Below are 15,135 nucleotides of genomic sequence, written 5' to 3' on the forward strand. Positions count from 1 at the left end.
GCATAATATGACAACAACAAAAAATATTAAAAAAGGTCGATAAACATAATGAATCGAAGCAGCAGCGCAGCACTGATAGTTTTAATTGATTTTTTTTTTGTGCATGTAATGAGAGCCAATGAAATTTGGGTCATGGTTAGTTGAGGATCGTTTTTGGTGAAAGTCGTGGCATCTTTTGTCGAAGGGACTCGCTGACTGAGATTTGTGTGAACGAAAGGAAGAGGGAAAGATACTCTCCTTGGAGAATACATATTAGGGAATTGAATAAATAACTAGAAGTGATGTAAAGTTCATAATTACAGGTACAAAAAATCCTTCTACCGGTAAAATGGTTTATTCGTAATGTGAATATTAAAAGCTTTTCAAAACTTTGTTATAATCTTATTTTCTTTAGCATGAGGCGTAATTGTGTGTGTGTGTGTGTGTGTGTGTGTGTGTAAACGGGAGAGAAATAGAGAAACATCACATAGCCTTTCTCTTATATGAGATGTCAAGGCAAGCGCCGTAAAATGTAAATGATGTGCCTAAATGAGCATTACATTTGGTCCTAACAGCACTTTTCGGCGGGGGCCGGATGTGGACTGGGCCCTCCACCCATGTTTGTGAAAAGTTAGTAACCCCTCCCCTGCCCCTCTCCCCCTTCCCCTGTCCATTGTGTCTCCCTCTCACTCACCTTCGCCCACATCACTCTGGGTGCCATCTGATCCCCCCGCCCCCTTCATTTCTCTTAATGATATACTGCAAACCTTTTGCACCTACTGTATGTGACTCTCGCGATCTGCTGTAGTTGTATGTGATTGGTAACACTTCATGCCTCGGTTTCAGTTGCCTGGAGTTATGTGTCATTGCACTTGTGTCTGCATACACATGTACTGTTATATATATATATATATATATATATATATATATATATATATATATATATATATATATATATATATTATGTATATATTTGTGTATATATATATATGTGTGTGTGTATGTGTATATATATATATATATATATATATATATATATATATATATATATATTATGTATGTACATATACATACACAGACTTATTGTATTTAGTATTCGCACGAGCTTTTATAACGCTTCGGATGAAAAATCATTATGCAGCTATCTCTCGTGGAAGGAGTTGTTTACCCGACTCAAAACCGCCTTTTTCGAGTTCCACAGATCACGAAATTCGAGACCATTTCAAATTTCAAAAATAAACGTGCGTCTATTCAGCATGAATTGATTTTATTCGCTGGAAGAACAGGAGTGCAGAGCTTCACCAAGAACTGGACATTTTCTCCCCAAAACTTTTGAAACAAGTTCTTCCAAGAAAATATTAGCCGGACCTTTCTCTTTGTGCACCTGGTACATGCGTACTAAGTTAGGGGACCGAGGTACGACTCTGTGGCGGTGACGAGCTTACAGGCACGCTCCCTTAAAATGCAATTCTACGTAAGCCATACATGAGGTACCTGTTGAGATATATAAATATATGTGTGTGTGTAGGTTTTCGCTTTATTTTCACTCCCTTTATATATATATATATATATATATATATATATATATATATATATATATATATATATATATATATATATTTATATATAATCTGTATTTTCACTCCCTTTATATATTTATATATATATATATATATATATATATATATATATATATATATATATATATATATATATATATATATATATTTATATATAATCTGGATATTTAAGCAAGCATGAGCCTGAAAAAATTATGACATTTTAGGATGACTATTTTAACACATGAACAAATATACTTAAATAAAGCAAGAAAAATCTTGTGTATGTATATGTATATATATATATATTATAAGATTTTTCTCGTTTTATTTAAACATTTGTTCAAGTGTTAAAACAGTCATCCTAAAATGTCATAATCTTTTGAGGCATATGCTTGCTTAAATATCCAGTTTAGTTTATGTTCTTCACAGAATAACTCTCCCCCTTTCCTTTCCTGTGCGCTCTCTCTCTCTCTCTCTCTCTCTCTCTCTCTCTCTCTCTCTCTCTCTCTCTCTCTCTCTCTCTCTCTCTCTCGTGTCATCGCATCCTGTTGTTCCGGCTTTATCATCGGAGATCATCTCGCAGATTAACGAGAAGAATCACGTGATGCTCTTTGGCTTCACCGTCAATATTATTATTATTATTACTATTATTATTATTATTACGTGTAATCGTGGCAGTTTTGGAAAGGTGGTTCTCCCGAAACTCTGGCCCCTGTTGGCGGTGGTGAGAAGGTCTTAGATGACTTTTTCTACCATTTACGTTTTCAACAATTCTTTTGAAAAGCTATTATGTTCGCAAAGAGGTACTGTTTCCCGAGGCACATTTTGTTTATTGCATTATATTATTTCTTACTTCTTGATTACTCCTGTTATGTTACAGCAATTGTAACGAGAGAGAGAGAGAGAGAGAGAGAGAGAGAGAGAGAGAAATTGTGGTTCCTTAAATCGGGAAGCTTGTGGTTCATCACATTTTTGTACCGTTTTGAGTACGACCTTGAGGAACTTAAAGAGGAAGAAGAAGAAGAAGAAGGTGGAGGAGGAGTAGGAGGAGGAGGAGATGACGATGTTGGCAGGAAAGTGTTGGGAGGAAGGAGAGAGAGTGAGGAAACCTTTAAAGCGGCGCTGGGGGCTTTGTGTTTTTGGTCTGGGGGGAGCGTGACGTCACACAGGTCCTGGAAGCTAAAAGGAGGTGACCGCAGCCGCCGGATATCCTGTACAGGATTCCCCTCTCTCGTTGTTATCCTGTGTCAAGATGCACAAGGATCGATCTCTTGTCACCCCGCTGCCGCGGAGGGAATTTTATCGCCGACAGGAAGATGGCCGCCGAAATTGAAATTTGCCCCTGCCGTCGGCAGCGGTGAGAAAATAGAGAAGGAATTGCACGACTTTATGGGAAACCCGGACTTGAAGTCCCCCCCCCCCCTCTCTCTCTCTCTCTCTCTCTCTCTCTCTCTCTCAAAAAGAAAAAATAAATAAATAAATTAAATAAAAATATCTGCAAAGTATCGGTTATATCCTGCGGGTACCAAAGCGTCTTATTTTCTTTATTTTTTTTTATCTCGACACTGGTTTATTGTCATTTGAATTCTCGGCTCTTTTGGTATAAGGGTGTTGGTTAAGCATTAGGTTAAAAATACAAGAATAATATAATCGTGTTTATTCTAATTTTCAGTTTTATCGCCAGGTTCCAGCTGTATGTAGCATAGTCAACGAATCTGTTTTTCTTTTCATTTTTATTTTTGAAGGCGATAGTACTCGAACCTTGGCTGTCTGCCGCATCCTGTAGAGATCGATCGTTTTTGAAGTCCCCAACAGAGAGAGAGAGAGAGAGAGAGAGAGAGAGTGAGTCCGCTTATCTGCATTTTCGTGATTCCTCTTATCTCACGTGTGAAGAAATGCTAGTTGGTATCAAAGCGCTGAAACAGAAGCTATCGCGGCCACAGGAAACGAAGCCGTGTGGCATCACATAGCTTGTCAGTCTTCTGTATGTCAATATTGTAGTTTTGTTTTCTCGTTTTCTGTTCAATTTGGAAGAGACCGGGCGGGTACTATCCTATTCGGTACATTTTGTGTTATCTTTCGTTTTGTCGGAGTCAGCTAGGTTTTAGTCTTTTGCCATTGCTGTGTTTATTGATGGCAGAGTTTGGAGAGACAGATTCAGTAAAAGAGTTGAGTTGCCTTGTTCAGTGTAGTTTGATGTGTTGTGTTAATTTGTTTTCGTTGTCGAAATGTTGTTTTTTTTATATAATTTTTTAAAAATTATGTTGTGATGTGCGTTGTTTTGATGTAATGGTGGATCTCTTCGCGTATGTGATTAGAATGTTTAGGTATCATGTTTAGGGGAGATAAGTGAAATCTCGTTAACGGTGTGATATATATTTGTATAAAAAATGCCACGTCTCATTTGATATGGAGAGAGTTGGCAACCGAGTGTCATTCGACGTCCGGTGCCCATCCTTCGTGGTCATCTCTAGTTTGTTCGTGCCCGGGACAGACGAACATCATTCATTGATTCATCTTGAGAGACAGACAGTTAGAGGGAAAAAGAAAGAAGCCGTAAATTAGCAGCAGTAGCGTTTTCCGTCGTGCTGCCGAAGCGTCCAATTCCCGTACTTTAAGAAAGCGCACAAGGAGTGCCAGGGTCCCTTGGATGTTAAGCCATCAGTCGCGACGGTCCTTTTTGGCACCAGACAAATGTCAGTTCGCTGCCGTTGTCCAGAGCGGTGCCAGTCTCACGTCGCGCGTTGGACCACACCCTGATTCTTTCTCCGAAGTGCAGAAGGGGATTCTTTATTGCCAGTACAATATCCTGAATCCCTTTTGGAGTCGTCTTAACGAGGCAGAAACGAAGGAAGTCATAGGCTTCTGATTTCACGCTCCGTCGAGTGTTTTCGCATTTGTTTCTCCTGTTCTTCGGTGCTATACCCGATGATCATGAGTGTCTGCAGGCCAAGTCCAACTCGTCTTGTTAATTACCACCGGGCTTATTACTGCACCGATTATGTGGATTACGTGGATTACGGTAATTTTCTTGCAGATTCACTTATCTTGCATAAACACGCTTAATGCTTTCAATTCTTGCAGATATATTATTGATATTTTACTTTGCTTACAGTGTTATCTGTATGTACGCTGTAGTATGTATGTATATATATATATATATATATATATATATATATATATATATATATATATATATATATATATATATATATATATAATTGTAACTGAATCACGAAAATATGGAACGTGATGAATATATGAAGGGAATGAAAGGAAACACTGGAGTGCTGCGAGGCCTTTCGAGCATTCCAGTGTTTCCCTTTCCTTCGTGGATTTTATCATTATTTATATATATGTGTGTATGTATATATATACCCTATATATATACATGCATACATACATACAGACAGTATATATGTATATATACATGTATGTATGTATGTATGTGTACACACACACACACACTCACACACACACACACACACACACACACACACACATATATATATATATATATATATATATATATATATATATATATATTATATTAATTTTCTTGCTAATATGCTTTCGACCACCATTAATGATAATTGCTCCAGAGATCAGGTGTCATAAACCTATGCTTATTGCGCCATTTATTCTCATTCATCTTGAGGTACAATGGAGACCATTTTTATCATCAGTTCAGGTTTAATTTGACTTTGATAAACACGCATCCAAACACCCTGAACTTTACTGTGATAGAAACGAAGGGGCAGCGATTTTTTTTTCTTCTTTTTTCGCGGAATCGTGGACTTTGTCCTACGACCGGATATATTTCCTGGGGAACCGGATGGGGTTCTTCCGATGGACAAATAAAGCAGAAGAAATTGAAACCAAGCGAACCATATTTTTCCGACTTTTATCCCCGCGGCTACGAACTGAACTCTCGACTGAATGATGGACCTTTTGGCACAAGTATGAGGCCTATTAATTGGAAAGTGTCGAGGGGGCTTGGAAAGAAGGCAAGGAGAAAGGGCCTCGCTAAGAATAATGAAATGACTTTTTGTGCCGAAATTGTATTTTTTCAAGTAATGTCATTTTTCCGTTGAAGAGACCAACCCAAGTTGCTTTATTTATTTATTTAATAGTCAGAAAAAAAGATATCATACTTAATTCAGGAAATATCCAGGTAAAACAGCATAGAGGTTGGGGAGCGAGAAGAAAGATCATAGCACTTGGCGACGGGAATCAAAGAATCGTGAGAGGGTGAAGTCGGAGCGCGACATACGGCCTTCTTGAGAGTCCGTCCAAGAACAAAACCTTCGGAATGTCAGAAGAAAGAACTCGGACTTCGGATGGTGGTCCAATGTCAGTTTTTTTCCTTTTTTTTTTTTTTTTTGCGTCCTCTTTTTTTTCGTTTTTGCTGGTGGATGGCTAGAGAAGGAGTGGGTGGGTGGGTATTCAGTGTTTGTCGTTCACGCTCTGGTTTAACGCCGCTCGTGGGATTGTTTGCGCTCGTTAGAATGTTTACCCGCAAACAAAAGACGTCGCGGGAAAGAAGGTGGCGGCCGCCTTCGGAGGTACATTTTGTTAAGCGACTCTCTGATTCCCTTTCTTCTTCTTCTTCTTGCCGTCTGTTGTCTGTAGTCTGGAGGGACAGAATGAGGAATTTCATCTCATTTTTTGCCCTCCTCCCTCGTCATATCTGTTTTGACATGACTCGAGAATTTCCTGTCATTTCATTTACTAAGTCCTTTCACCTCTCACTAGTTACATAGGCTGTAGTTGGCGTCAAAGGTTAAGGGTGAGGATGGTTGTGTAACACAGGACTGTAGTGTGGGTATGTGGGAATCCCTAAAATTAATTAATTGTCATTGACTTCACCCTGCTTCTGTTGATTAGAATTATCCCCGGCCATATACAAAGTTTGTCTTGCCCTTTATTATTTTGAGTTTTAGAATTTAATCTGTATAATATACATTATTGTATTAATCACTTTTGTTATTATTAAGTTCTTAGTTATTTTAATTACAGGGTAATCACAAGAATTTACTTATTTCAAGGAGAGTGAGATATCAGTGTTGTTATAAAATACTGTTGATTCCATTACATAAACATACATTTTATAATATATGTATATGTATATATATATATAATATATATATATATATATATATATATATATATATATATATATATATATATATATATATATATATAATAACAGTAACCTTCATTATTTACTCTATTTGTTGTGTCTCACACACATATAACCAGGATTTATCAAAAGGCATAATTAGACATTTCCGACAGTTTCATTACGGCGTAATTATTAAGCACTTTAAGCTCTAGCGTTTAATGATGAACTTTATTTGTTCTTGTTGTAGACTTCAGTGAATGAATAATCCGGATGAATCAGTTTAATTTCTTGCTTTTGTCCAGACTCCGGTTTTCTTTGTTTTGGGGGGGGTCATGTTTTCTTTGCGTGGGATTTTGCGTCTTTCTTTGCGAGTTTCGATGTTGAATCCTACCCAAAATATCATCGTCAACTCGTTATTGCTCCGAAAAATTTCACCACGAAAATGTGGGTGTTGTGACGACTGCCTTTCTTTCTTTATGAAAGGTTTTGGATCTTGTGTATGTTTTATTCACAAGGTTACTCAACCCATTTTCTTTGTGACTGTTTGCTGCTGTTCCTGTTTGCCATGTTGTCATGCGGGTTGTTAACCCCCGCTGTTTTTCTCATAATCCTTGCACCGCCATCTTATTAACCTTTGTCCAGTAAAGATACTTTGAACAATATTTGAACATGTATTAATATATTCCTGCTGGAAGCGCCTAGTGTGTTTCGGTTTCGCTCACCGTTGTATGTTTTTCATATTTTTTCTCTTCTCGCCGTGAATCTTTTTCCCGCGCCCCTTCCTTTTCGTGAGTCCTTCCGATTGCCCCGGGCCGCAGGCGTCGGGGGCCAACTCAGAGGTCCTCCTCCTCCTCCTCCTCCTCCTCACTCCTCCTGCAGGGGTCTCATCCTTCGGGGCTTTCCTCCCCCACCTGTGCCTGTAGGTAAGCCTCCTCCTGTGCCTTACCCTAGTCATTAGTTCCGCCCAGTGATCCCAAATGACGGAGGTAAGTAAGTAGCGAGGGGCGACAGGCACCACCACAGCTATACCGCCTAAACTCTCCCCCCCCCTCCTTCAGACCCCCTCCTCCTTCGTGTTACCCCCTTCGACCCCTTCCCTTGTGGAAGTCTCCTTCTTCTGGTCCTCCTCCAAATAAGTTCAATCTTCTTTATGAAGTCTCGCACCAATTTCATAATATATTTTCAAGAATGTGACAAGCTTCGTTCCTCGACGAAATTTGGTATTCTAAAATCATAATGTTCTTGTTCCTGTTTTTCATGAATTTCATTCTAGTTTGCTTTCTTTTTATGCTGCAGTGTTCTAGTCTTTGAGGTGCAGTTTGACTTTGTTTTATGTGTTCTACGATTTCCAGGTAACTATTTTCTTTCGTAAATTGTCCACAAGTTAGGTCAGACTTGTAATTTTCTGTCATGCCTGTCCTGTCAATTCATTTTCCGATTCCAATGTCTGGTATTTATCTGTGCATGCCAGTGATATCAAGTCTTTGAAATATTATTATTTACTTTTGTGTAAAGAATATATCCTCAATACAGCTTGTCGGTGGTAACGTTTTTTTTAATCTAATCGTTCGTACTTTTCATGTTTTTTCATGCCTAAGTGTTATTTTGAATGTTCAAAAATCGGCTTTATGTGGAAGGAGAGCTAATGTAACTCATAATAAGCCTCCTCTCGGTCTTGGAGATTTCAACACCGTGGGAAGTGATCTATGCGATGTCTGTTCCTTTTTCCTTCATAGTAAAACATTTCATATTACTTTCCTCGTATTTATTTTATTTGCGACTTTACCTTATCTAATTCCTTTATTATCAACATTTTGATTGAATAAACATTCTGTTTACACAAATAAACATTCTATTTACATAAATCTCGTGGAAGTCGTTGCGCTGAGAACAGAACGTGCATTTTGAATTCTGGGAAACGATACTGTAGGAAATGAGAGAAGAGTTGAGAGGGCAGAAGGGAGTTGCAAGAGGTGGTTGAAGGGTCCGTCTGGATTACGGTTAAAGGGGGTTCGGGTGGTTGAAATAGGGGTATCCGAAGGAGGGGAAGGAGCCAAAGAATTGGAAGGGGGCGATGGACGAGGGAGAAGAGAGAGAGAGAGAGAGAGAGAGAGAGAGAGAGAGAGAGAGAGAGAGAGAGAGAGAGATCTGGGTGGTTGGGAGGAGGAGGAGGAGGAAGGTGGAAGAAGGCACTTCTGAAGAGTCGGGGGTTGGGGGTCTGTTCGTGTGAGTTACGGACCCGGGGTGCAAGACCAGAGTCAGAAAAGGGGGAGTTCAGGGGAGGCAATGGCGACGGACGGCGACAGTGGTGCCTCAAGGTGAAACATGGCCCGGGGGGAGTGCTGGAGGCGGTGGAGGGGGTAAAGGGCAGCCGCTGAAGGGGAACCGGCCTGGGATACTGCTCCCTCCTCCTCCGCCGCCTTCTTTTCCAGCAGCACCTCCTCCTCCGCCCCGACTATCGCTTCAACTTCCTCCTCCTCCTCCATCGCCGCTATTCCCTATTCCCCCCGGTCTCCCTCCCTCAGTCCCTCGCCCTAGAAAATTTTATAACACCCCCTATCCTTGTTCTGTAGCGCCCAGTTACAATATTGCCATTCTTCCTTTTACCTCATTGCAAGTATCGTTAGTTATTGCGTCTCTGACCTTCTCTCACCTCAGATGTTTTCGTGGTGGAAATTGTATATATTTAGAAATAACGTGAATTTTTGAGGAGATAAGAATTATGTGGTATTATAAACCTTAGCCTTGGATATTAGTGGATTTCAGCAGCAGTATTTTATGTGGAGAGGCAAGAGGTAGCAACGCCAGTAAGAATTAGAAGAGAGAAGTGAACTTATCTGTTACAGCCGTCCTTTATTTGCCGCTCATCCCCGTCTTACCACAATCTACTCCAAACCACCTCCTCACTCCCTCCCTTCCTCCTTCCCTCCTCCATCTTGTCATCCCAGCAGTTTTACACTATTGCACCGCGAGTGAGTGGCTGCACGCACGCCGCACTCCTACATTTTCCAGTTCCAGGTGTCCATCTCTTGGAAGAATGATATTCGTACCGATGATTATGAGAGGAAGAGAGCCCGGGGCTCAACATTTCTTTCTACAACACAAAAATCTTTTAATGGAATTAAAATGGCTACCTAAGTTGTTGCCAACATGGAAGGTTTAGTTTCAGACTCATAATCATTCGTCGTATTTTCCATAAACAAACGTAGTTTTTAAGGCCGTTCATTACCGAGGCTTGTGTAATAGCTCACCGAATAATAATGAATACACACACTCACATATATATATTACAAGTAATGGAAGGGGCGCCAACTGGATACGTTGTTTTAGTATCCATAAATTTTCATCTGGGTGGCTATATACCAAATTTTGCTGTCCTTGCTTCGCGTGTACATCTCTGTTGAAAGTGTAACAACGCGTAAATGGCGAAGCGTTGTCCCTTTTTGGGGGACCGGCCATTGTGCTGTGAATATTCAGAGATAGTGAAGGTCCCCAGCCGACCAAAACTTTGTACCTTTTACCACCGCTTATTTGCTTGTTTTTCGTCTCCATGTCTCGTCTTCGTTTTGTTTGATTCTAGGAAAAAATATACGGGAGGGTAATCAGCATGTTGTTTGTGTGATTTTTGCTTTTTTGTTTTTTTTATTTATTACTTTTAATCAGATTGTCTTTCTAATAACTTTTAGTGGTATTTAGTTTTCAACACCCGGTAAGTTTTTGAAGTTTGTGTTATTGTATGACCTTGGGGGACCACTGCTTTTTTTCGTGTTTGCTGTTAATGTACTTGTCTGCTATATTTGCATAAGGATTTGGCTTGGTATTGAATTTAATGTCATAAAAATTAATTTTTCACCAGTACTAATTTTACAGTACGTCCTGATTTTACTTTTATAACTTTATCACGGTATAATGTAAGTCTTTCGTAATCGTCCGTCCATTAACGAGTACAACTCTCATTGCAGATGTGGAGGAAGAATCGGCATCGCTGGCACTCGTGCCTCCCAACTTCCACGAATACGTGCCGGATTTCAACGAGTTTCTGGAGGGGTACGGAGGCCCCCTGCCCGAACACCGCCTCAACCAAGTCCTCACGGCATCCTCGCCGCACGTTCCCCCGCCGCCGCCTTCGTCGTCGTCCATTCCTTCGTCAGCGCTGCCCTCCCAGGCGTCGGTACCATCTACTGCAGTGGTGTCGTCGGCCACCACGACGCCCGCCCACACCACATCGCCTTCCATCACGTCGTCCAGCACGCCCCATGCCCCTCCACCTTCACAGACGCTACAGTATCTCGAAGGTGAGAGAGAGAGAGAGAGAGAGAGAGAGAGAGAGAGAGAGAGAGAGAGAGAGAGAGAGAGAGAGAGAGCTCCTCCTCCTAGTTGGCTAGGTCCTCCTCCTGAGTTTCGTTCTGAAACATTAGAGGATAGTTAGCTTTTTTTCCCTCCATTTTTAGTAAGGGAAATTTTTTTTCTTCTTTTTTCTAGTAAGGAACATATCAAAATATCCGAAAGAGTATTTCTTAAAACTGTGATCCTTTAAGATTAAAAAAAAAATATATTAAGTGTGCTTGTGTGTGTGTGTGTTTGAGTTTAATAGTTGAAGAGGGATAAGGTTTGACTCTTCGATATCTTAATGATAATATTAATGAGGGCTTAGTATTAATAAGACATGCTTGAAAAGTATATTTCGTATAATTTTAGAATTGTTGAAGTTTTTACAAATGCATACATGTACACATATATATTATTTCATGCAAACTTGAATGGTTCGTTTGAAATGATTAAGTAAATGCCGTATTAGTGGAAGGATTAACGTGTTACGGTTATTGCATTATATAAATAATTTTTTTTAATGGCCAAAAGAGTAAATCCTCAAAATAACAGATCTCAGGTTATGGCAAAGTGGCTGTAATTGTTTAATAACTGTAATATATCAGTTAAGAATATTTGAATGAATGTGGCCATTGTGAATCAAACTGAATCTCGTTTGAAGTGTGTAACAGAAAATCAAATTTTCGGTTTTTTTAAGGTAATTTAAAAGAAAATTAAGAACGCTTTTTTTTTTGCATTAAAAAGAAAAAAAAAGTATGTCGGGTAGCGATTTAATGGTTTCATCCTGCCTGCGTTTGTCATTAAATCCGGGTTGTAAAAAAGCGAAAACACTTCTTTTACCCAACCCGGAACGAACTGACCAACAGAGAATCGAGGAAGGGAAAAAAATATTTACGGTATCATCCTCATTAAGCAGAGGAGGAGGAGGAGGAGGGGAGAAGGAGGAGGGTATGCATCTTAAAGCGTGCACGCGTATACGCCTTCTTCCTTTAGAGGAGCGTGCACGCCCGGGCTTTCATGCGTGTGGTCTGTGTTAACGTAAGCTCCATTTTGGTAAAGAGATAGGGTATGTTCACAGTTCGTCTAATAGACATCCTTTTTTTCTATTTCTAGCTTTTGATTTTTTCTCGGCCTCCGAGCAAACATGATTATAGGTGTAATAGTCATCGAAGGTTATGGAAGGATAGTATATGTACGTGTGTGTATATATATATATATATATATATATATATATATATATATATATATATATATATATATATATATAAATAAATATATATATATATATATATATATATATATATATATATATATATATACACACACACACACACGTACATACGTAGATAGAATAAGAAATGGTGAAGATGTTCTTCAGAAGAGCAAGTGTAAAGTAGCACCAGTATTAATTGAAATAGCTCTTCTAGTGATACTGGGTGTTTCTCCATTCGCTTATTCTTTTCGTATTAGCTTTCTTTTCTTTTGTTTGAGTGTGTGTGTGAGAGAGAGAGAGAGAGAGAGAGAGAGAGAGAGAGAGAGAGAGAGAGACTGCTCCATTTGCTTCGAAGAAATCCTCGGTAACCTGCTAAGGAACTTAGCGTGAGACACAGATTGTCGTTTAGTCTTCAGTGCTATGTCGACGAATGTCAATTGTCTCAACTAAGCAAAAGAGCGGCCCCAGCGCGCTCCATCGTGCTGAGATCATGAACCCGAAACTAAGCGGTCATTTTATTGTCAAGGCATTTGACACCCGGCCTATGCTTCCCTCTTCTGTTTAAACCACGTACTCCCTTTCTGTACGCCGTGATCACCGCCAGCACATAGCCTTCTGCCGTACATTTTGGATCCCACGGGCTCACCGATCCAGAACTGATGGCTTCCCGTTAAGTGATTTTAATGTCTTGTTTTGGAAAGTCAATTCAAGTGAAAGCATTTCAAGGTGAGCTCTCGAAAGGGGAAGAAAACAAACGAGAATGTCATTCTGAAGGCAAACAGCACCAAGCTGAGTCCAAGGATATATCATTACTGAAATAATGGACGTGTGTAAATGGTACGTCAGCAATTATTACAGTGTACTGTATTTCACAATTTTCCACAGAAGTGTTTTTCGTTATTTTCAACGAACAGCGTTTTTACTCAATGGAAATAATGAACCCCACTTCAACGACCAGAATTCTACGCACAACGTCATTAATGAAGTACTGTAATGCTGTTTTGATACTTCTGGCTGTCGTTACATAACTGCAGTAATTGTCGTATCGTTTTAATTGCTTTGACTCGCTCGACCTGTCGGAGAGAGGGCACCTCTCCTTTCTCCTCTCCTTCCTACCTCCACCTGGATTTCCTGTTATGCCCTTGGCAGGAACTGTTTTTTTTTTTCATTGTCCTTATTGTGGTCATGGGGCGGCAGGAGGGATGTAGGCCCGCCTGCTGTATAGGCCTCAGTTATAACGAGGAATTTATAATTCCAGTGACAGAACTTTATGTTGGAGACCAGGTCGATAACTATAGGAATAATAATGTGTATTGATGAAATGGTCGTATGTGTGCAATATGGCTGAGAGAGAAAGCAGTAAATAATTATTCTTGCATAGTGTGTATTGTACACTTGTTCCAGTCATTCTCCCTGCCTTATTTTTCCTAAAAATATGTGGAAAAAACAGCAAATCCCAATGCCGGTAGTGAAAAGACGGTATCCGAGACCAGTTGACAGGGGTTTTGCTTAAATAAAAAAAAAAAAAAAACTGTAGTTAAATGCCAACTGGAATCCAGGAGTATTATTATTATTATTATTATTTCCTCCTTTGTTGCATGGATCCGTCGAGCGCCTTCCTTGCTCCGAATGGTTGGTGGCTTCTACGCATTTGTGTCACTGAAGGTTAAGTCCAGAGAGAAAATCATGGAAAATAAGTGTCTGGGTGGATGGAAGGAGGGGGGTGGGGTTGGGGGGGTATATCCTCTTGCTTTGGGTTAGTGACCGGGAGGGAAAAAGTGAAAGAAGATGACAAGACAGACATAATACTCGCTGCGGGTGATGGCGAAGGGTGATATAGAGGCCAGACAATGATAGTGATAATAATGTGTGTGATAATGATGATGATAATGAAGGTAATGAGCTGCGGCTAGTGAGGGCGTGCCCGCTTAGCCGCTAGAATCGCCGGAAACTCGCCCACCCGACCGGAAAAAACGGGTGGAGAGAGAGAGAGAGAGAGAGAGAGAGAGAGAGAGAGAGAGAGAGAGAGAGAGAGAGAGAGAATTTTTACCTTGAACTGCTACAGAATATTATAGGTAAACACGTGGTAGATATGAGTCATTCATCGTTAACTATATAATTCTGATATTCAAAAGCCATTACCTTTAATTTTCCCATGAAGATCGAAGCTTTAGAAGCATCAGTCAAGGTCGGCGATGTCCATTAAAGACTTCTTCCTTTGTGCGCTTGAAGTCATAACGCATTTTAACGAGAGCCGAAATGATTGATGTGGGTCTTTTGTCCGGTGTTTCCCAAGTATCCTTGCATGGAGAAAATGATGCCTTGTTTCCTCTTTAAATGGTCCCGAAAGGCACCACCAAACTCTATGACGCATCCCAGGATTCCTTTGTTACGGATACTTGCAATTTTATGACTGTGCTTTTTTTTTTTTAATGCTTCCCTGTTTCGTGATTAGCATTTTGATGGCAATGCAGTGTTTGAACAGTTCCCAGTGCGTATGTTTTGCCGACTGAAATTCGCATCAGTCTGTGGGAGTGTGGGAAGGGGATAAGAGGAAACGCGAGGGGCGGATGGGGCCGAGGGGGGTGGCGGAGGGGAGGGGGGACAAAAATAAGTGCAGTTATCTAGTAAAGTGCGTCACAGTCATTCCCGTTCTTCTTTTGTTTTTCCCTCTGGAAGCTCCTCCCACTTTAATTATGACGTCACAGGTTCCTGCGAGGGTCAGTGTTAGTGCGCGCGCGCCCACCACTGACTGACAGAAGGGCTCTCGGGTCTCAGCTCTCCCGCACTGGGAAGTTGCCATCAATCATTACCGACTAGCAATCGATCTCGTGCAGCCGAGGAGGGAATCACCTTCGGAATTCGTCTTCATTTGGATTCCGTCGGTGCGCTGAAAGATAGATAGATAGAGAGAGAGAGAGAGAGAG

The 15,135-nt window shown here is 40.4% G+C and overlaps 1 protein-coding gene across 16 annotated transcripts in view; it reads left to right on the forward strand.

Moving 5' to 3' along the window:
- The window catches only part of LOC136842758 (protein C-ets-1-like), a 419,972-nt gene that overhangs the window by 389,628 nt on the left and 15,209 nt on the right, over positions 1-15,135 (forward strand). For all 16 annotated transcript variants that reach the window (XM_067110539.1, XM_067110533.1, XM_067110541.1 and 13 more), the window contains one exon: positions 10,629-10,961. In XM_067110539.1, coding sequence (XP_066966640.1) covers positions 10,629-10,961 — 333 coding nt within the window. The remainder of the gene's footprint in view (positions 1-10,628; positions 10,962-15,135) is intronic.

The sequence above is a fragment of the Macrobrachium rosenbergii genome, chromosome 10, assembly GCF_040412425.1.
Source record: "Macrobrachium rosenbergii isolate ZJJX-2024 chromosome 10, ASM4041242v1, whole genome shotgun sequence".
Taxonomy (NCBI): domain Eukaryota; kingdom Metazoa; phylum Arthropoda; class Malacostraca; order Decapoda; family Palaemonidae; genus Macrobrachium; species Macrobrachium rosenbergii.